A 23,882-nucleotide genomic window follows, 5' to 3' on the forward strand; every position below is an offset into this window, starting at 1 on the left:
GATCTCGTACTCTGTTGGGTTCCGATGTTGATTGCCAAGGTCTTATTATTTATTTACATAGTATTCCGTCTCACGACATAACTTGACGAACATAATTCCTAAAATTCACTCGGTTCATAGCAACCGTTCTCCAATTTCTCGGGCACCCTACGTTCGCCAGATCACGCTCCACTTGGTCTAACCACCTCGCTCGTTGCGCCCCCGCTCGTCTTGTTCCTACCGGATTCGTAGCGAACACCTGTTTTGCAGGACAGTCGTCCGGCATTCTCGCAACATGTCCAGCCCAGCGTATCCGGCCAGCTTTCACCACCTTCTGGATACTGGGTTCACCGTAGAGCCGCGCGAGCTCGTGGTTCATCCTTCGCCTCTACACTCCGTTCTCCTGTACGCCGCCAAAGATGGTTCTTAACACTCGTCGCTCGAATACTCCGAGTGTACGCAGGTCCTCCTCGAGCAATATCCATGTCTCGTGCCCGTAGAGAACAACCGGTCTAATAAGCGTCATATACAGGTTACACTTCGTACGAGGGCAAAGTCTTCTCGACCGCAGTTGCTTGTGGAGTCCATAGTAGGCACGACTTCCGCTGATAATTCGCCTCCGGATCTCACGGCTGGTGTCATTGTCTGCGGTCACCAGTGAGCCGAGATAGACAAAGTCTTCGACTATCTCCAGCTCGTCGCCGTCGATCATGACCTTGTTATTACTGGACAAGCGGGTTCGGTCGGTCTCGGATCCGCAGGCCAGCATGTACTTCGTCTTGGACGTATTAATCATCAACCCAATCCTTCCTGCTTCGCGTTTCAGTTTGCGGTAGATCTCCTCCACCGCCGCAGATGATCTGCCGACTATATCAATGTCATCGGCAAAGCAGATAAGTTGACTGGATCTGTTGAAAATCGTGCCCCGCATTTCGCCCACCGCTCGTCGAATAACACCTTCTAGCGCCACGTTGAACATCATGCAGGATAGACCATCACCTTGTCGAAGCCCCCTGCGCGATTCGAATGAACTCGACAATTCACCCGAAATCCGCACACAGCACTGCGTTCCATCCATCGTCGCCTTGATCAGTCTGATTAGCTTCCCGGAAAAGCCGTTCTCGTCCATGATTTTCCATAGCTCGTTACGGTCGATCGTGTCGTATGCGGCTTTGAAGTCGATGAATAGATGATGCGTAGGGACTTGGTGTTCACGGCATTTTTGGAGGATTTGCCGTAATGTGAATATCTGGTCCGTCGTAGACCGTCCCTCCATGAAGCCGGCCTGATGACTTCCCACGAATCTGTTTGCTTGTGGCGTGAGGCGGCGGAGTAGGATTCGGGACAACACTTTGTAGGCGGCATTGAGGACAGTGATCGCTCGCTGCCAAGGTCTTGTTAGTGTTTAGAACTGCTCCAGAGCAAAGCCCGAACTCGTTGAATGCGTCCAAAATCCGTTGAAATTTATCGTCGTTCTCCACGATTATCGAGATGTCGTCAGCATACGCCAAAACTAGCTCTTGTGGGTCGTTACATATGAGATTTAAAAACCACGTTTGAAAAACTATCTAGATAAAATCCATCCTTTATATTTCGCAATAAATTTCAAAATTTGCTATTTATTTAATAATCATGATATTTTAAAATATGTTTAATTCTTAGAAAAACGGTTTTTAAATGTAAGTTGTCTTGTAACATGACAGATATAATATCCTGAAAAATAATTCTGACAGCTATACATTGAAAAATGTTCATGAAGATTATCTGTTCACATAAATCTTAATTATTTTTTTTTCGCAAAAAAAGTAAAAACACTACCTAGTTCACAACCATTTGAAAATTTAAAATTGCACACAATTTCAAAGGAGAAAAAACCCTTGTGAAATGTTTCGTAACTTGTTTAGAAAAATCTTACTGCTATGTTTTGTTAAAAGAAATATGTCTAAGACATGAAAAATGAATGAAATCAAATGGATAGAAATCATAAAAAAAACACTTGGCTGAATATTCCATCGGTAGATATCTTGAAGGTTTACATTGGTCTTGGATTGGAATTTCCAAGATTGGCTCGCAGGGCGTTGTACCAGTACTGGCTGTATCGAATCATCAGAATCATTTATAACGTCTATGCACAATTTAAGGAATGTTTTGTTATTTGAACTATTATTTTGGTAAATTTTCATGGAGCACAAAAAAATCGGTTCCGATGTCAAAAACTCATGGCCAACTTCTTTTATCTTCTCGTTTTTTGGTTGAATAACCAAATTGACAAAAGCTTGCATGCAACAAACTTACATACAATCTATAGAGCACAAATTTAAAATTCGTTTAATTTTAGATCCCCCAAAAAAATCGAATCCAAGAAGTGAAAAAATTTCCACAGTCTGCAGTTTGAATTTCGCTCTTTCAATTGTTGATTTTTCGAAGAGGGTTTTGTGAGCAGCGAGAATTTTTCTCCTGCAAAAATAAATAATCTTATTTAGTTCAGTGCACATTAGGAACCGCCTCCTGTAATCCATCAGAATTGAAAACGATCCAGATATGGGAAAATCTTTAGTGGAAGCCAAAACTGTATCGCACTTCCTATGAACACTACCAGAGCTTTTGACATTTGGAAGATGCACAAAGTTTGGCCAAAAATCTATAAAAAGCTCAATACCGAAAGCTGCGAAAAATTTATCGGCAGCTGAGTATCATTATATATTTTTAAATTTCGATATTTATCGGATGATGGGACAGATCGTTTGGTTCCACGTTACGTTTCGGGCACATGACTTCAATTCTCAAATGCTGCTAAAAAATTATGCTACCTTATTATTTTTACTTCTGAAGTTTAGAAAAGAGAGGTTATCATGAATTTTAAATGAGAATTGACTAGTGATATCATTGGGCGGTCGGAGAAAAAGTTTTTTTATATCCTGCCTTTTCTTAGCGGTTTCCAGTTTTTTTTTAAGAAATTGTTTGCATATTTGAGAAAAAAAAAAGAAGGAAACCGTGTCTTAGCCGATTAAGCCTTTACAGACTAAGAATAAACGTGGACAACTTAAGATCAACATTTTACATCCGTTACCGAGATGGGAATCGAACCTATGCCATCTGTGGACCTGCGATTACCGTCTTACTACGCTAACATTTTAAGTTATGTTTTAATCTCAATTTTATTTATTTTTTTAAAAGAATTTCACAGCAAGTTGTCATTTTTATCAAAATTTGAAATTTTAGCACTGGAAAAATGTTTAAACAATTCAAATTCAGTCGTTTGCCTTAGTTAAAAAAAAATGGCATCAGTTTTAGCTCTAATCCCTGATCAATATTTTAAATTAAATCGAAAATGGTCATTGATTAGGGGAATCAAGGATAGTTGATTGATCAATTTGTAATACACTGAAAAGGTTTAGTGGTTGTGAAAGTTCTCAATTAGTTTTAAAATCACTGCAAATTTCAAAGCTTTTTAAAAATGGTTTAGATAAAGTTGTCATTCAACAAAATTCAACATTTAACATTTAACAATTTTTCAAAAAAAAATCGATATTTGTCTCGGCCCTAATATACGAATACTTTTTTTTCATATAAGTTTAAAACTCGATGCACTTATTTATGGATCACCATGACTAACGCAATTAAGATACACATGGGGGCCACAAATCAAATTTTAAAGCAGTCTAAGGTGGCATATAATCTAGAAAATTTTTGCAATAGGGGAAAATGGGGATACTTGATCCCCTATTCTTATTTTCATCATATCTTTTTGGGAAAATTCAGCAACTCGCTGTCTTTTGCATTTTCTGACAGCGTATGACGTCAAATTTATATGCTACAAAAGTTATAACGATACATAAACTTTTTGAAGAACTAGAAGCACTAAAAATTGTGATATATTTTTAAGTTACAGGAGACTTGATCCTTTACTAAAGGAGTCTTTATCCTTAATTTAGGGTGGCATAATCCTAGGAAAAAATCTGGAATAAAATCAAAGATAAAAGGTCCGTAGACTATTTTTAGACAAATAAGATCTCCTTTCACAGTTTGTAAGCATCACATTTTTCTTTAATATTTGATATTTGTTAGACATTCCTAGACCCCTAGACCCCACCTCTGGGGCAAAAGTTCGAATGATGTGGGGTGAAAGTACGACCATTCAGAATTCCACAATTCTGCATGGAGTCAAGAGGAAAATTATTTAATATCAATCTTTGCTTACTTCTGTGTTCGTTTCTGATACAAATCCTAAACATGGGCAAACAACCAGTGCGGATTTCGAGTTCTTCAAGTCTTTGTAGAAACAAAAGTATGCGCTGATGTTCCCAGTGAATTTTATAAAGAAGTTAAAACTTTCCGTTCAGATTTATTTCAGTAGACCCTATAAATCATTCGTACTTTTGCCCCTTCAAGGTTTCTTGTGATTCACAGGTAATTGTGCAAAACAGAGACATAATAATTAAATTCTTTCTTCGGCATTAGCTAGTGGTTGAAAACATCTGAACAGACACATTAAGACTTTGATTGAAAGCCAGAATTTTGATTGCTAAAAACATGTTTGCCGTTATATTAAATATTATATCATTTGGGCAAAAAAGCTGCTTTACCTTATTTTTCGAAGTATTTTCGAATTTTCCAAATAAAATTATGTCTGGATGAAGGCAGTCCAAACCACAATCAATCCACGCCAGAGTTTTGAAATTTTCTGTTCTCGGTTTGTGATAATCTCAAAACGTACTTTTACCCGATTCGTACTTTTACCCCACCTTACTCTATAGCAGCATTTGTTCATATTAATTTCTGATACCGGAAACTTCACTTGAACAAAGTTTTATAAAATAAAATGAATCTCAAACATTTTTTTTTTCTTTTTTCCCCCAGAACCCAACTTCGTCGGCTCGTTCGACAACGGCGAGTACGTGTACTTCTTCTTCCGGGAGACGGCTGTGGAGTACATCAACTGCGGCAAGGCCGTGTACTCGCGAATCGCCCGGGTTTGCAAAAAGGACACCGGCGGCAAAAACATCCTGAACCAGAACTGGGCAACGTACCTGAAGGCGCGCATCAACTGCAGCATATCGGGCGAGTTTCCGTTTTACTTCAACGAAATCCAAGACGTGTACCAGCTGCCCTCGGACAAGAGCAAGTTCTACGCCACCTTTACGACGAGCACCAATGGGCTGGTCGGATCGGCCGTCTGTAGCTTCGATATCGGAGAAGTTCATGCTGCCTTTGCCGGTAAGTCGAGCAGTTCCGGTTTCCGGGATCAGGGAAATCTGTACCTGGATACATGCATATGCGTCTTCATCAGTTCCGTCAAGTTGACGTGGCGCGCTTTATCGCAAAATGTGTTGCCCGTAGCGAATTAATTCAAATTGCGTGACATGCCATTTTTCGTCATCCCCACTCTCATTTTTTCTCCTACTTAAAAGACTCATAACTCCTCAAAGAGGGGCGTAAACGAAGCCAAAATACTTCCGCCGCGGCACTTTTTCACACTTTATCGCCTTTGATTTATGTCGTCGGGGTGACACATTTCGAAACCGTTACTTTCACCGCTTCGTTAAAACGCCGCCGCCAGGACTGTTTATGACGTATTCTAACTTCCTTAATACCTTCCAACTGGTCCTAAGCGCAAGGATTTCCCCCGAAAAAAAATCCTTCTCCGCGCCAAGTCAAAAATTTGATTTATAGGTATATGATTTTTTCCCCTCTTTTCCCTCCATGTGTCTCCCTGCAGGCAAGTTCAAGGAACAGGCCACCTCCAACTCGGCCTGGCTGCCGGTGCTCAACTCCAAGGTGCCGGATCCGCGGCCCGGAACCTGCGTCAACGATACCTCGACGCTGCCGGACTCGGTTCTGAACTTCATCCGGTCCCATCCGCTCATGGACAAGGCCGTTAATCACGAGCACAACAACCCGGTCTTCTACAAGCGGGATCTGGTCTTCACCAAGCTGGTCGTGGACAAGTAAGTTTTATGAGCGAATGTTTAAAGACAAAAACACGATTTTTAGTGCAATCAGTTCATATTACATTATTTTGGAATCTGCTAATCGTTATCACAATTTTAACATTAGGTATGTAATACAGGCCCGTGGGGAGGACCCGTCCATGGGGGGGGAGGGTTTTCGAAATTTAAAGTCAGCTAAATAAATAGTAAAAAATAGTAAATTGATTTCTAAAACCATTTTCTTTTAAAGGATTTTTAACGGCTATCACTCTCAAATTTTTTAACGAAAACGACTGTAGCTAAAAACAGTCGTTTGTACCTAAAAATCTGAGACTGATAGACGTTAAAAATCTTTAAATAAATCCTCTTCGCTCCATTCATAAATAAAACCATTTTCTTACACATGTATGACCACTAGACCGCTGCAAAAAATGATTTTGCGGCTTCCACCTTGGCACAGCACCGAAGATCTTCATCGGATTGCAGGCATTGAATCTATCGAAGAGATGGCCAACAAAATCATCTCCAACTTCAGAGGCAAATCGATGCAGTCTTCCATCGCAGAGATTCGTTCTCTTTATGTTTAGTTTAATTTTAAGATAGTGTTTAGTTTTAAGTATAAAATATTTTTGCTATTACAGGATGTTCTCCTACATTAAACACTTGATTGCGCTCAGCAAATTTAAATCTTATAAATAAATTTTTATAATCTAGTTACTTATAGGGCTATGAACAGTTCATTATTGAGCTGAACACCTAGTTTAATGCAATAATGTAATATAAGTGTAATCATGATTTGATACAAATAAAGACATATTTAAAAAAAAAAAAAAAAAAAAATGATTTTTTACTCCCATATGTGTTTTCGATGCCCTTTGGGTCACCAAGCATCAGTGTAAAATTTGAGATGATTTGGTTGACTCCTGAGTTAGCGCAACGCGTTTCAATTTTGCATGGAAATTTGTATGGAAGAAGACATTTTTTGACATTAAATCATCCAGAAAATTCAAATAAGCTTTAAATGAAATCGATCTATCATTTTTGTTTTTGATTATTCTGAAGCTTCATTTTTTGCTAACATGACAAGCATCTAAGAATTTCATGAAAAAAGTTATAACCATTTCAAAATAAAAAATCTGAATGCATTGAAAAGTATTGAAAAATGGCAGACTTTACTTGCAAGAGCTGATAATAATTGCATGAAATGCTTTTGCAAAGGCTTTATAAATCAATAAATTTTCTGGCATTGCAAAACAGTTTTTGAGATTTTTTATTTTCATTCTACTGTTACACAGTTTTCAAACAAGCAGTCAAAAGCGATATAATTAAATAAGTGAATTTTGAAAACAAAAATTTTATATTATATTGAATATCTTTTCTGGGGTACAATTGAGGTTGATGCTTTGTTCACATGAAATGTAATGCAAGAATCAAGGAACATGTTTCATCCAAAGTTATATTTTTTGGAACTTTCAGAACATCTCTGGCGATTTTCGAATGAAAAATTTTGTTTTTCCATACAAATTTCCATACAAAATTAAAACTCGTTGCGCTTATTCAGGACTGGATGGATCGCTTCCAAAATTTTTATTGCTATTTCTGGCAGCAAAACCAACCAAAAAATTTATGGGAGGTGTAAAAATTTAAGAATTTGAAATTTTCATACAAAGCTTGTATCGGTCTAATGACCACCACAAATGCTAGAAAAAATAAGAAGTTTATTTGATGCGATTCAGAATCAATCAGAATCAATGTTTTAAGATATTGCGATTTCCGTTAAATTATTGATAAATTTTTCAAAAGGATGATCCTTATTTTGTTATTTTGTTCGGGTTAGGTTCGGGTATAAGAGAGGGAAACGATACACATTCATCAATCGAAAACGTTCACTGAAGAAGGTAGTAAGTTGCTATCAAAATACTGGTATATGAATTTTTCATTTACCGTGGTTGAAATAAAAGGAATCTTTCGATTGCTTTGATTCAGTATAAAAATTAAAAAGATAATTTTTTTTAAACAGTTCAGAAGGAAATTTTTCATTCATTTTTCATCAATTTATATAAAGAAATTTATTGATTACTCAAGCAAACAGCATCTTGGAGCCTATGACTTCAAAAATTTAGCAGATTTTAGCGTCCTGAGCTCTGATCTTTTGTAAGATTTTGTCTGTTACCTCTTGTTTTATAGATCTGATGTTTTTGAGTTTGAAAATGAAGTTGGGATGAATTTTTAGTGAAAACAATTATTGATAACCAATGAACTAACAAATCTATATCAAATTAAAAAATGATCCTGAATTTGTTTATTATACTTATTTAATTAAGGCATAATATTCCGATGATTATAATGAAAAATTATCTTAAAAATTAAAATTCTACAGTATTATAAAATTCGAAAACTATCATCACTCATATTAAAGACATTATTGGAGAAACTTTGAAAAACATATTTCATTGCATTCAACAAATGTTAAATCTAGCAAAACGGTTGGATGTTTACATTAAAAAACATCAAATAATAAATTTGGTTATAAACTTTTCAAAAAATCGTTAAAACTCCCATATTTTACAAAATGGAGAAAAGGAAACAAATAGAAATTCTATATTACTTTTTTCGCAGAAGTTAAAAGTACATGCAGTCTTGAGAAAAATTAGTCTTGCCAGAAAAGGCAGAAATTTCTTCAATTATTTTTACCTATTTTCAAAAGTGAATTGGAAAATTAAAACTGATAGAATAATACTAATTGAATATTTCAATTAAGGGAACCCAAGTTAATCATATTAAGTTGAAAAATTCGTTGCACCTTGGAAAAATGTGAATTTTGTGACCTTGTGTAATTTACCAAAACCCTTTTGAATGTAAAGTTGAGCGTTGAGAAGAACAGGAAAAAAGTATTCAATTGAGTCTAAAATTTGTTTCATGAAAAATATTTCTTTTTGGCACAAAGTTAGTAATGACAAAAACGATTTTTTAATAATCAAAGGTATTAGTCATAAAGTTATGGATAGTAAGTTTTAGTTGGACTCTTGCGACAATTAAATACTTGTCAAATGGCTTAAAACTTGATGGTGTGTTAAATTATTCGATGCATGAATTTTGGGGTTTAAAAGGTTGCTTTCAAATTCCGAACTTATTTTATTACACTTCTTAGTAAAAACCCATTCTAGAGGTAGGAATTTGTGTGTGTCAAGATCAGGATTTGAGTTTCAATAAAAATGGTTAAATGAATCGCAACTCTAATATTACAATGAAAAACTAAGTTTCAATTCGAGAAGGTCGTATAATGACGTAAAATGAAATGCCTTTCCTAGAGTGTATATTAAAAACTTCCGCCGGAGGCGAGCCAATTTTCTAACATATTTGTTTAAACTTATTTTTGAACACCTTTTGGGATCAAGAAAATTCTGGATACTAAATTCATTTCTTGATGCGAAAATTTGTCTAGGAAAAACTCTCCAAGGGGGGAGGGGGGGGGGGTTAACACAGAGTATCATGAGTTTTTTAATTAATGTACTACTCTGATCTCTCTTCAATTACCCCTCTAAATAGAAAAACATTCACAAATTTTTTCGAAACTCAGAATTTCAAGCAGTCTCGAAGAATGAGATGAAAAATTCAGAATGTCTCCTGAAAATTTTTCAAGTTTTGCACATTATGATTCATTAAAAAACCTATCAATCATATAAAAACAAACTAAGCAAAGTTAAATTCTTGTTGCAAATTTGGATATTTCAAAAAGAGTTCGAATTTTCCAGTAATAATGTTTATTTCGAGAGTTAAAACAAGACAATCATCTTTACGCATGGCACAGTGTTTTTGTAGCTTAAAAACAATAAATTTGACATTGCTGGGTTAAAAAGAAGACCATCTCCTATCAAACCAATTGTTTGAAAAAAAAAAACCATCACTGGGTCCAGATATATTTTTGTTGTGCTTTTTAAGATATTTTTTCGATTAGGTACTAGTCATTATTTATCCAGAACATTTCGAATAACACTTTTTAAAGCTTGAATATGTTGAGATTGCTTTGAAAATTTGCAAAAATCGTGACAAAAATTGAAATAAAATAATCATATGAATTTTTAGCAACACTCTACCGAAATTTTAAGAGCTTATTTCTATGAAGGTGTGATTATGTCGATAGAAGACACTAAGTAAATTCTTCAAATATGATAAAAAGATTTAACATTGCATGGGACTTCACATGACATACATGAGACCGCTGCCAGCTTTGTATGGAAATTTCAAATTCTTAAATTTTTACACCTCCCATAACTTTTTTTGGTTGTTTTTGTTGCCAAAAATAGCAATAAAATTTTTGGAAGCGATCCACCCTGTCCTAAATTGTAGCAACGAGTTTTAATTTTTTTTGGAAATTTGTATGGGAAAATAGAATATTTCAATCAAATATCGCTAGAGATGTTCTGAAAGTTCCAAAAATATAAAACTTTGGATGAAAAGTATTCCTTGATTCATGCAGTATATTTCATGTGAACATAGCACAAACCTAAATTGTACTCCAGAAAAAAATATTCAATGTTATATAAAATTTTTGTTTTCAAAATTAATTCGTTTTATACTTGTTTTTACTGCTTGTTTGAAAGCAGTGTAACAGTAGGATGGAAATAAAAAATCTCAAAAAACTGGTTTTAATTGCCAGAGAATTTATTGATTTACACAGCCTTTGCAAAAACATTTTATGTAATTATTAACAACTATAGCAAGCAAAGCCTGCCATTTTTGAATACTTTTCAATGGATTTAGATTTTTTATTTTGAAATGATTATAACTTATGAGCCGTTTCAAATAAAGAATTACTATAAAAAAAAAATGATTATAACTTTTTCCATGAAATTCTTAGCTGCTTGTCATGTAAGAAAAAAATTAAGCTTAAGAATAGTCAAAACCAAAAATTAAAGACCGACTTCAATTCAAGCTTATTTCAATTTTTTGGATAATTTAACCCTTCGTTTCATAAAGTAACAAATTTACAACAATTAATGTATGGAAAAAGTGAAAAATCGTATTTTATTTTAATTTTTTTTTCTTGATGTACTAATCATTTGCAACTGTTATAATGATTTTTAAGGAAAAAAAAATCATGAAATGAAGGGTTAACGTGCAAAAATTTCTTCTTCCATACTAATTTCCATACAAAATTAAAACGCGTTGCACTCAGTCAGGAATCAACCAAATCATGTCAAATTTTACACTGATGCTTGGTGACCCAAAGGGCATCGAAAAAACATATGGGAGCAAAAAATTATTTTTTGCAGCGGCCTTAAATACATAATTGTGTATTAAAAAAAAATCGGATAAAATTGACTATTTTTACTTTTTTTCTTTCCGATGGCACAAGGTAACAAAATGTATGTTTTTTCCGCTTGAAAAGGGTTTGAGAGCTGATTTTGACTGATTTGAGGGCGACATGTTCAAATATGCAGTTTGTTTTTTTTCTGCCAGCTCTAGTTTTTGAAATCCAAGGGTTTATTTTTGAAAATTTTTAACAACATTTTAGAACTATGCTTAGATACTCAAATCGAAGGTTTCGAATTAACAATCAACCTTTTCGAAAACTGCGAGTAGTCAAAACTTCTGAGAAAATTGAGGCGTCCTTTACATAAGTTTATTTATCACAGTCTGGTGAAATATGAGAATTATAGAATATTTTGGAATATATTTTAATCAAAATAAATCAAATATTTTTACAGAGCATCAGTCAAAAAAATTCGCAGTCTCCAACAAAATTGTTAATGAAATTTTAATCTTTGATACCGAATGCTCATAAATATTCTTCAATGATGTCGAAAATAGTTTTTTTTTTCTATTGTATTTTTCAAACTTGAGGTTTTTTTTCAAGCGTTGTTTCTTGAAACTATAAATGCTGGGTAATATATAAATCCTCTATCAAATGAGGGATAAAAAAAGATTTCAAATTATATTTTGTTTTTTTTTTAAATAAGGTTGTCGGTTTATAAGTGATTAATAATTGATTTAGCTCTAAACTTAGTAATATTTTAATTTCAAAACCAAAAATCACTAGTTATGACAGAATCTAACAAATGATTCGAATTCAAGACGGGAACATCAATTTTTGAAATAAAGGCTTTTCTTAAAGTAATCTGCATTTTATAACTAAGCTTCTAGTTACAGAAAATTTTATGTTCACTGTTAAGTCACTTTGATTTTCAAAACCTTATTTTTCGACTTTTCAACTTGGTTTTTGCAGAAACTTATTAGATTTTAGATTTCCTTCCCTAATAGGGGTTGTTTCCAGTTACGCTACAAAATATGTTATAACTTTATCAGTTATTTGTTCATAATTTAACCCCAAGAAACTGATTCAAATTAAAAATATATCCCGCGTGAGGTTTCATTTCGTCGTATGAAACCAAATGTTAACAACCAGTTTTATATAAAAAAATGGAAAAACTTACATAAACTAGTCACTACTTTTTTCCAGTTGCAATATCTGTAGTCTGGACAACATATTTTATATGTAAATTACAAATTTTGAAGTTGTTTTGATAACTTTTGCAGCAGTTCTCTGTGAATACTTAAAATGTTGAAAGCTCACGTCAGATATGTTGAACAATTAACTATGACTTTTTTCACTGAAATCAAAACCCCATTTTTCTGCATAACAAATCTTATCCTCTACTGAATGAATCATAAAAACGTTGAGAATTTTTTTTGTAAAAATATTTTATTTTGCAAAAAAATAGATTTCTTTTTCAATCATTTATGTATGAAATAACTTTTTTTTTAAATTATAAATATATTTTTTAAATTTTTATCAGAACTAATTCACGCTGAAAATATTTTTTAAAAAAGCTCGAGAGCATAAATGAGATATATGCAGTAGAGGATTTAGAAATGTGTTCTTAAAACTTTTATGGCTGCTACGAAAAAATACTTTCGAAGTTTGCAACTTCAATTTTAAATCAAAATTTCAATTTGAACTTAAAATTCATGGATTCTTAAGTTCGTTTTTATAGTTTAAGGTCGTTTAATTCAAGTTTTAATTAATTTAAACTGCAAAACTTAAATTCCAATTTTACTACGCTATGAAAGCCAAAAATAAATGTTTCTTATTTTTATTGATTAACGATAATAAATTAAGATATCATAATTTAGTATTCTTTTTGCATTTTGTTTTAATATTTATTTGAAAGTTGAAATTCCTCAATTTGAAATAAAAAACAAAAAATTATTGAAAAAAAAATCAATGGGTGAATCTGAATTGAATAAATGTTTTTCATTTTTCATAATCCCAAACTTTGATATGTTGTTACATTATCCTTAAAATTGTTAAACCAAGACGATGTAACTCGTTGTCATTGTTTTTTTTTAAACTGTTGAAGTCAGAATTAAAAAAAGAGATCATGATTCCCATGTTCTGCATTTAGAACCTAGAAACGATGCAAAACAATGTTTGCTGAATGGTTTCTTATAAGTTATTTATTTATTACAACAAGTTGCCAAAAATGAGTTCTTCAGCACGAGTAGTAAATTTATCAAACGGGGAATTCTTTATGAATATGTATTAATTACTGAATGATAAAGGTCTGAAAACAACATTTTCACTTAATTTTCTGCGACGAGGGAGTAAAATGATTGAACGCCCTCAGAACAGTTTTTAATATTCTTACAGAAGTGGATTTTTTGAGCTGTAGTATCACACTTGGTATCTGTAACTTCTAAAAAAAAATGTTAGAAAGTCACATGACAAATGATTGATTTAAAAGTCCTGAGGCACCATTTTTAAATTTTTTTGTAAATATGATTTTAAAACCTTTAAAAATAATGTGTAGGATGTTTTTTTTAATCATTTTTAGAATCATTTGTGATGAAAACCTTAATAAAGAATCTAGTTTATCTATGTGTTCGATGATTTTAGTGTTATGAAACAACCAAATCAATGAAAAATGTTAAAAATTTTGCTCTATTCCGATGGAAATGGACAATAAAAGTCTGGAAAACCTTGAATTTTTGATCAGGAAAACCGGAAAAAATCAGAAGTTTAAAAATGAAAATGTTGTAGCCACCCTGAAAACTCTTGGACTTATCAAAATAATTGACTGATATCCGGGATTTTTTGGAACAAGAACCCTTTCCACCGAAAGCATTGGATGCTCTCGTATACAATAAATGTTGAATACCACATTTTTTAAACAATTCTTACTGTTAATTCAGGGATTCTTATTATTTATTCAAAAATAATGAATATTTCTGATTCGTACCATTTTTGGTGCCCTTTTCTTATATGTACACTGCCGTTCTAAGCAAGATTGTCCCATGTGGAAAAACGTGCAAACGAGAAAAACGCGATTGAAATATCAGCCATATTTTCGATTTTTCTCTCAAACTAAAAATTCACCGACAGTTTTTTCGTAGTAAACAGTTCAAGTTAATCATTTTACAATGTTTTCTGAAAAAAAATTACATTTCCTACAAAAAAAAAACAGCAAATTAGAGCCAAAAATGCTCCGTGTGACACTTTTGCGTAGAATCAGAACGCATGCCGATGCTAGTTCTACGAAAAACTGTCACACGGCTTTAATTTTTCTATCATTTTAAAAGCTTGCGTAGTTAATTTTATTTCCAAAAAACTCATGCTAAACCGTAATTTGAGAAATACGTTCCTCTTTGTCTATAAAAATGTATAGTTGAGTATGAATCTTGTAAGAAGTGCCTACCGAAAAGTGTTTAGTGAAAATTTCTCTGAATAAAACACTCAAGGCTTCTTGCTCCTCCTCTGCCCTCTATTTTAGTGTTCTTTTCAGTGAATAACATTAAATTAAACAGTTTGAACTCATCTTAAGACAATTTTTTGATAAAATTGACATTTTTCATAGAATTTTCTCTAGTGTGACATTCTTGCGTAGAACTATCAACATAGAGACAACCACCTTGATGAAAATTTCGTATAAGTTCAGAACAAAGTATACTTGTTTGTGTTTTTATTCGAAAGTTAACACTAAAAGAGACCGTTTCCAGCAAAAAAGTGAAAATGACCCAACAGTCACATGGGACATTCTTGCTTAGAACGGCAGTACATGGCTCAGAAAGCATGTAAACATGCGGTACACAGGTGACATCTGTGATTTTGAGACCGGCACACGACTGAACTCGACTGAACTGTCAAGTTATCAGGGGGTTGGAAATTCGCGACTTAATATCAACGATGCAGTTGGCGGGCAGTTTTTGAAAAACTTATCCGGTACAACTATGTTCGATGTTTACTCTTGGGTTCGAACTCGCGGCTTTCGGCTCAAGAAGCACTTGACTTGCCAACTGAGTTATATCACAAGACCGGTTTTTCTTCAGTTGTTGAAACCCACAAGATCTATAATTGTTTCTCAATTTAGTTTATAATGAGCTTGTCTGATTGCCCGATTTTATCAGGGAATTCACTGTAATTATTTATTTTATTTTTCACTTCCAATCAAACAAAAAAAGAGACAAAACAATTTTTTAACATGTTTAAAATTTGTCAAAAAAAAAGTTTTCTTTATTTTAGTTGAATTATTCCCGGGGTTTGATCAAATTTGGCCGGATTTTGCCCAGATTTTTGGTCGACCATTTTGAAATCGAATGCTTAGATTCTTCCAGGTCTGCTGATAAATAGCCCTGATTTGTCCGGCTCGGAAACCTGCTGAAAAAAAATCTGGCAACCTTAGTTTATACGAGGTAAAGTTAGTTTTTATTCTCAACAAATTTATCTCTGGTCCAAGGAAAATTCGGAAGAAGACATTAAGTTCAATAAAAAAAATTTTGTGATGGCAACATTTGGAAAAAGCCTTCGAAAATTTTGAAGGAATTGAAACTAATTTCAGATTTCATCTATAGCATTCTCACGTTTATCTTATTGAACAAATGCATGTGTGTTATTTTTATTCAAATTCAACTTCATCGCTTGAACCGGAATGTAAAACCAGAATTCCTGTTGAGAACCACGAATTACGTAAGCCTTAACCACCATTGCTCATACATAAATTTTTCCCCTAGTAGAGGTGGGTGGCTGACTACTTCTAATGAGTAACGGAATGTTTAACTGATTTTTTTTCAACTTGCGCTGCAGTCATCTGCTATCAAGTACATATGTATGTATATTCGTGGGTGCGTTTGAAAAACCATTCACAAATTGATTGTGGTTTTGCGCGTTGGAGATCGCGAGACCGCGAGTTGATTATTAACTGTCGCTCGAAGCGTATCCGGTAATGCAATTTAACCGAGTTGATAACGATTAGCAGCACCAATAATTAGCGCATCGATAGTGTAGTAATTAAGTTTGTTTCGCGATGATTACGGAATTTGATTTCACATGTCACTCGTTTTTGTACGGTTTCATTTCAGAATTAAAATCGACATCCTGAACAAGGAGTACACGGTTTACTACATCGGCACCAACACCGGGCGGATTTACAAAATCGTTCACTATCTGGCGAATGGCGAATCCAAATCAAAGTTGCTGGACATCTTCGAGATTGCCCAGAACGAGGCAATCCAGGTGATGGAGATTAGCCAGACCAGGAAGTCGCTGTACGTGGCTACCGATTATCGGGTAAAGCAGGTTGATCTGGCCATGTGTAATCGCCGGTACGACAGCTGCTATCGATGCGTCAAGGATCCGTACTGTGGCTGGGACAAGGAAACCAGCACCTGCAAACCCTTCGAGCTGGATCTTCTACAGGTAATACTTGGAATATTTATTAAAAACATGATCATAACTTGATACATAACATCACTCAAAATATTCTTGAATTATTTGATATTAGATGAAAAAAGTTCACTATTAGCTTGAAACCTTTAAATTAAGCTTAAGACTGCTCCTAAAATTGTACGTTTCAAAAGAACTACATTCGTAGGATTATGTTTATGCTACTCTTATGACCATGGCAGAACATGCAGATTTCAAGGGATTGAGGGATCGAGGAAGAATTTTGCATTTGGAGTGGTAATGATCAAAATTCCACAACTGCTTCACAAATTGCAACAACTCGCAACAATTAGCACATTTTCACTCTTTCTCTTTTTTTTCTCTTATTTGAACTCAAACCTTCTAATTTTCTCCAACAAATTGCCACAAATAACCACAAATTCAATCATGGCTGCACAATTTGTGTGATTTGTGACGAATTTTCTCAATTCATTTCAGTTCCCCGGGAGCTTTACGCATTTCACTGTTGGTCTTCCTGCATTACTTCATCCTTGATTACCAGGGCTGATTCAGCTTCAAAAGTGCTACACTTAGTTCCACTGAATTTCATGGGTCCTCGACAGGATTGAACACACTCGAGTGTTTCGCATGAGTGAGAGTAAATTTTACATAACTCTGTTGTTCGCTATTCTCGTATGCACTCGTTGGCTTCAAATCTTTACAAGAAATTTGCAGCGAATCCAAGAATTGTTAACCTCAGATAGAATTCGCCAATCAAAACACCTGTGAGAGAGATTTTCTTCCGCAAGCACACTATACTAGCACTTATCAATTTCAATTTTAATCTCTATAAGTTGTACAATTCCAATTCAAATTTATCTTCTCTTTTAACGTTAAGATAAAGTTTTCGCTCAAGGACAAGAGAAAATTTCTAACTATTTTGCATGAACCATTGCGAATTTGTACGCTGCCATATGTGAAAGTGCGCAGTTCAAATGAAGTGTTTGAATCTGAGGCACGCGTGAAGCTTTTTTTGCGCTTCGGCTCTTGTTTGGCTTACCAAGCTCGAGAGTGGCCTCTCATTTGGCTCTGGATTAACTAAATCATCAAGCTTGGTAAAACGGATTTTAGTGTGCAACGTCAATTGAATGCGCTTGGCGGGTGGATTATTATAGTATATGGGAGAGTGGGGAATCATGGGCCACTTTTTTTCGTTGTTCCATAACTTCTTTGTTATAAAAGATAAAATTAAAATAAAAAATCTACATTTTCAAGGTATCATAAGGTTTTTTTTTTAATTTTTAATAAGTTTTTTTTCCCCAAATTCTGACTGTTTGAAAAAAAGCTATATTTTTTGGATTTTGAAAAATGGTGGGGAATTGTGGGCCACCAAATCCAAATTGACCAAATAACATGCAAAGCTTATGAGTTGAACCAAAACTGTGAATTCCTGATTCATTTTGTTATTTTAAAGCAATTTCAGAAGATGAAATAAAATAGAGAGCTGTGTATGATCGCATAGATTCCAAAACCTGGCTCGCGAACGTTTTGGCAAAATTTCTTATATAGGATGGACAAAATATTTTTCATTACTCTTCATTTGGCATAAGAAGACTTTGCAGATAGGAAAAACGTATTTTAAGTTCTGAATGTGTATAAAAACATAAAAATATAGGTGGTTGAAGATGTGTGGCCCACGATTCCCCACAAGCTATGATTTGCAAATTGGTTGCGTTTGTGTGACTTATTGATGTTTCATCAACAATTCTTTTTTCACGTGAAAGATCATGACAAAACTAAGATCATAAGCGTATGAACATATTTTTGTTATGCACTTTAGGTTCCCCATCGATGAAATTAGCGGGTGTTTTTTTAATTATGTAAGTAAATTTTTCTAACTTTTTTTTAGCTTGATACATAAAAGAAGCATATGATGCGTATTTTAGTTAACAACATATAGAAATATATGCTCACGCAAAGCGACGACGCTGACAGTTGGTTTGAGATTTTTATCTCAACACACATCTGAGATATTAAAAGTGGCCCACGTTTCCCTATGGCCCACGATACCCCACTCTCCCCTACTTAACACTAAACATACCGACACTTTGTATATACCTATTTATACCGCGAGCGGTCAAATGACGGTTTACACTGTATTCGCTAAAACTTTCTTGTTTCTCAACCGATTTCTTTAAAATTTAAAGTTTAAAGTAAAGCTTATAACGTGACTCAAATATGTTTCTCAGACAGTTTTCATCTACAATCAGTTATTTTAAAGTTATTTTAAGTCCAAGAAATTTTTTATGAAAAAACATGCGTCAGGAAAATTACTATAAATCAGTTATTTAGTTCTCGAAAAATTTTTTTAACTTAGTTCCTGAGAAAGCTGAAGTTAGAGGCTATATGTTGCACATACGGAAATATTTACCAATTTTTTTTAAAGATCGTGGCCACAATAAATGTAAAAAATTTGTTTAAAACCCGTACTTTTCAATCAATCAGCCGCCAAAGCTGTTCCTGTTACAGTAGAAAAATTTCAAAAAATAAATTGGAAAGTTGACGTAATTTGTCACATTTTGGCATCTTTAGATTTTGTGAGATACGAAATACATAATTTATGACGAATTTTCAAAGGTAGCTGTTTTTCGAACATTTCATCAATTCGGATTTTTGATAAAATTCCTACACCTAAATTCTGCTTTGCACTGGATTTTGAGTATGTTATCGTAAGGTTTAGCAAAAAAAATATATGCAAATGAAAAAAAAATTTCATACCGGTTCTAGTGGTGTAACTACATTGGCGGTGCGATGCTAAACAAAAATATAATAAATATATTACTGAAAGTAAAACCAGAAAATTTGAGCAAATGCTCGTTTGTTTTTTTGTTTTCTTTCACCCATCTTCGTGTGCAAAATAGCTTTGAGATATTACCACCCACTGCGCCCGTCTGCCAAGCAAGAATTTGTGTTGACTTCTCAAAATTCAGAAACTACTTCACTGTTCTATTTATTATATTTTTGCTAAGCATTGCACCGCCAATGCAGTTACACCACTAGAACCGGTATGGAATTAGCTTTTGTTTGCATATAGTTTTATTGCCTAAACCTTACTTTATCATTAAAAATCCAGTGCAAAACTGAGCTTAGGTGTAGGAATTGTCTCAGAAAATCCAAATTGATAAAAAGTTCGAAAAACAGCTACCTTTGAAAAGTCGTCATAAATTATGTACTTCGTATTTCAAAAAATCTAAAGATGCCAAAATGTGACAAATTACGTCAACTTTCCAATTCATTTTTTGAAATTTTTCTACTGTAACAGGAACAGCTTTGGCAGTTGATTGATTGAAAAGTACGGGTTTTAAAATTTTTTTGTACATTTTTTGTGGCCACGATCTTTAAAAAAAATTATAAAAATTTCCGTATGTACAACATATAGCCTCTAACTTCAGCTTTCTCAAGCACTAAGTAAAAAATTTTTTGAGCACTAAATAACTGATTTATAGCAATTTTCCTGAAGCATGTTTTTTCATAAAAAAATTCTTGGACTTAAAATAACTGTAAAATAATTGATTGTAACTGAAAACTGTCTGAAAAACATATTTGAGCCATGTTATAAGATTTTCAAAACTTTAAATTTTAAAGCAATCGGTTGAGAAATAAGAGAGTTTTAGCGAATACAGTGTAAACCGTCATTTTGACCGCTCGCGGTATGAATAGGTATACCACATGCGTTTTTCAAAAACCACAACACTTAGAAAAAATTTAAAAACGCAAAAATACTTGCATTTTGAAAATAAAAATAGTCCTGTCGAGAAATTGGCGAAAAAAGAATTATATAAGGCGTAATCATCCTTCAAAGTTTAAAATCCGTCATTTGACCGCCTCCGGTACGTTTAGTGTTAAAAAAAATGCAAAAATAGCCTTATGAACGTTGAAAGATAAATGGAACTAGAATAAGCAACCAGCACTTTCAACTATAAAATTGTAACTATGAACAAGTAAATTATCAAAATTTTGCAAAAGCACCAATTGAAAAATCAGTATGCAAGGATTGTTAAAATTAGTATTAGAGGATTATTGATACAAATAACCTGAAGATACCAGAACTAGGAACTATGAAATAGTTACATTTATTTGGTGTTTTTTCCGGAGGTTTTTTTTTCAAATTTACTGGTTGATAGTATCTTTTTTCAAGTTACTGGTTATAGTGCTGGTAGCAATTACTTTTATTAAGTATAATCCTTCTACATTCATTTCCAAAATTTGTGCGTAATATTTTTTCATTTAGAGTTTTTCGCGAATTTTTTGAAAATTTATTATTTTTTTTTTTAAATATTTAGGTGGCACAATCTGTTGAAACAACCGTGCGCATCCCAAGTCGAGCCAAATGAGAGGATTTTCAAAACGTCAAAATTTCTACCACTTTTTCCCAACACGAATGAACTTGCTCTTATAATATCTAAACTGTTTTTGAAACAAGAACAAGAGATTCCCTTTCTCCACAACATAGCAGGCTGCATTTGCAGCACATCATTTCGTGACTTCTTATCTAACTATCTTGATACGATTGCAAATGGATGTACAGTGTTCTTGATAATTTTTGGTACGTTACAAAAAAATAAATCCTTTATGAAATAAATTTAGATCTTTTCAAGCCTATGATTCGTGTGAAATTGATGTGAGTGTCGTTTGGTTTCAAAGTTATGTCAATTCAGATTTGATATCAATTAGATCAAAAAACTTTTAGGTGACTAACCGGTTCTGGCTCGTTTAGTTTTCTAAATGTTTTGGTTTGTACGTACATATATAACTGATAATGTTTTAAAATTGTAATGTTTTAAAATTTAATGAAATATCGTAAAACATTTCTTCAATAAGAAACTTTTTTTCAGTGATATGCAAAAAATCCCTGTTTCCGAGTAAAGTTTTGAAAATCCATAGCTTTTCAAGATTTTGACCAGTCTTATTTTTCGGTATTTTACAGTTGTTCAAAAAGCTTTCACAAATTTAGCACATTGAGCAAAATTTTCCTGATTAAAATAGCATAGCACAGAAAGAAAAATTCAAACCAATTCTAGTAAAGTTTTCAAAAAAGCACTACAATGTTTGAACTTTCCCGCGCCGTGCCGATCAATAAAGGGTGCTCATTTTTAAAAAACATGTTAGAATATATGCATTTTGATTGAAATATAGCTAAGGCTATGATCATTTAGTATCCGGGAATTTTATTTCGGTGATAGCTATGTTAATAGAGCTCGGATATGTAGCGTTGTGTTGGTTATGAAAAGGACTATCTTTGACTATTTTTGATAGATTTTTAAGTTAACGTGTTATGGAAATATTAACGAAGCAAAAAGACATGGTAAAATAATTTTGCACATACTTGCTCCTTTTACGCATTTTGCGCCTTGAAAATTCTTCATTGTCGACTTGAAAGCTCATGAACTGTTGATTCTTTCTGATTTTTTTTTTCGGACCAAATGGTTAAGAAGTATAAGTAGCCACTCTGGGATCCACACGAAGTTCAAATCAATCATCGGAGTGCAACCCTTGATCTTAAATATTGTCAAAAGTCTATGGTTATTGGGGATAATTGAATGCAGACTCCTTGAATAATGCAAAAAATCCATCCTGACTAGTAGACACCAAGTAAATAAATACCTATTAATGATCAGTTCCAAAGATCGCAATTTGTGCATCCGGTTTTTACGCAATACGACAGATGTGTTCTGATGGACATAAAAATTTATGGTCAAACCGGATTTAAGAGATCAAATTCTTCGAGATGTCTACTCATGAAAAGGTTCCAACCAGATTCCAATTGCTTTTTCCTGGTGAGTTTATGTAAAATATCATGATTTTGCCAAGGTTTTGGTTCTGTGGTAAAAAAATAAATCAATACATGACTGAAATAAGTGTGCAAAGATAAATAAGAGATTTTACGAAAAAGTTAGAGTATTTCTTGAAATTATTGATAATTTTTTTTTATATTTTTACAAGTAATGTCATATTAACACATTAATTTCATCCATAGAATGTTTTCCGATCAAATGAATAGTTTTTAAAATACACACGTTTGTAACTGCCCGGATCCTCAATGATCATAGCCTTATTGAACCTTCCCTGCATACAGGCCAATAATTTGTTTAAACTGTACTCTTCATAAAGTTAATTTAACTTTTTATTTACCTAATCTATCAAATTATTTTCTTATAATTAATCATTGTTTTCAACAATGATAAACTAAAAACCGTCAATCAAATATAATATAATTTAACCTGAAAAGGCCAAACGAAGAATTCATTTCTGTGCAATTTTTCATATATTTTTTAAGATGCACTTTTTTGACCCCCTCTCCCCCGTTTGTCACAAATCGTAACGCTTCGACGTTCGACGTACCCCCCAATGAAAATTACGTAACGCTAATAATAACCCCCCCCCCTCCATCTTCTTATGTTTTAAAATACTGATATTCAAAGATCAAAAAAAGATCTAACATAAATTTGTTTAACGTTCTTCGAAACGGAATTAATATCTATCCAAACCAAATCGCTTCTTAGTACTCATTGGTGATAACTCTTTGATAAAATAAATTGATAGTCTTATTACAAGTTGTTTTGTGTTTTTGTGTTTTTTCAGCATAACTTTTTATGCAAAATATACTCCACTTAGTAATATTCATCGGAATAATCCAAATTGCATTTTAAATCCATTGAAAATATAAATAGTAAAATTTCTGGTTTAAGGTTGAATTGAGTTCTTGGGAGTAAATGTATCTATTATCCAGTTTTCAAAAGGTTATTTCACGGATATTCAATGAACATTTTAAGGAGTCTACTCAGAATCTTTAAAGAGAAAAGTTTACAAACCAGTTTTAAACATTTTGAAGCTTACAAATTTTAAGCTGATTTTGGTTTGTTTATCATCTTGCAAAAATGGCATGACATCAAAATAGCTGCGATTAGCTGCGATTATGGAAAAAATCGTTACGTAACGATCGCAATTCACCCCCCCCCCCCCCCCCCCCCTATGTCACAAATCATTACGCTCGAGCTCACTCCCTCTTCCCCTAGGAGCGTTACGTAATTTATGGATGCCCGTTTTTGGATTTTTGTTCAATAAAAACGGTATGGAAATACATTTTTGTTTGGATTTTAAACCAGTTGGTTTATTCATCCCCAATACATATATTCTTTTAAAACTTTTCTATTTGAACGAAAAAAATGCACCAAATAGCTGCAACATGCTTTCTGCCACAGGAAATGGCATATTCTCAATGAATTTTGTATAACTACATTTTCAAAAAG

At 33.4% G+C, this 23,882-nt stretch overlaps 1 protein-coding gene across 2 annotated transcripts in view; it reads left to right on the plus strand.

Annotated features, from left to right (window-relative positions):
* The window catches only part of LOC129750510 (semaphorin-2A), a 402,306-nt gene that overhangs the window by 363,337 nt on the left and 15,087 nt on the right, over positions 1–23,882 (plus strand). For both annotated transcript variants that reach the window (XM_055745474.1, XM_055745473.1), the window contains 3 exons: positions 4,840–5,196; positions 5,699–5,927; positions 16,269–16,605. In XM_055745474.1, the coding sequence (XP_055601449.1) occupies positions 4,840–5,196; positions 5,699–5,927; positions 16,269–16,605 (923 nt within the window). The remainder of the gene's footprint in view (positions 1–4,839; positions 5,197–5,698; positions 5,928–16,268; positions 16,606–23,882) is intronic.

The sequence above is a fragment of the Uranotaenia lowii genome, chromosome 3 (genome assembly GCF_029784155.1).
Source record: "Uranotaenia lowii strain MFRU-FL chromosome 3, ASM2978415v1, whole genome shotgun sequence".
In the NCBI taxonomy this organism is placed as follows: domain Eukaryota; kingdom Metazoa; phylum Arthropoda; class Insecta; order Diptera; family Culicidae; genus Uranotaenia; species Uranotaenia lowii.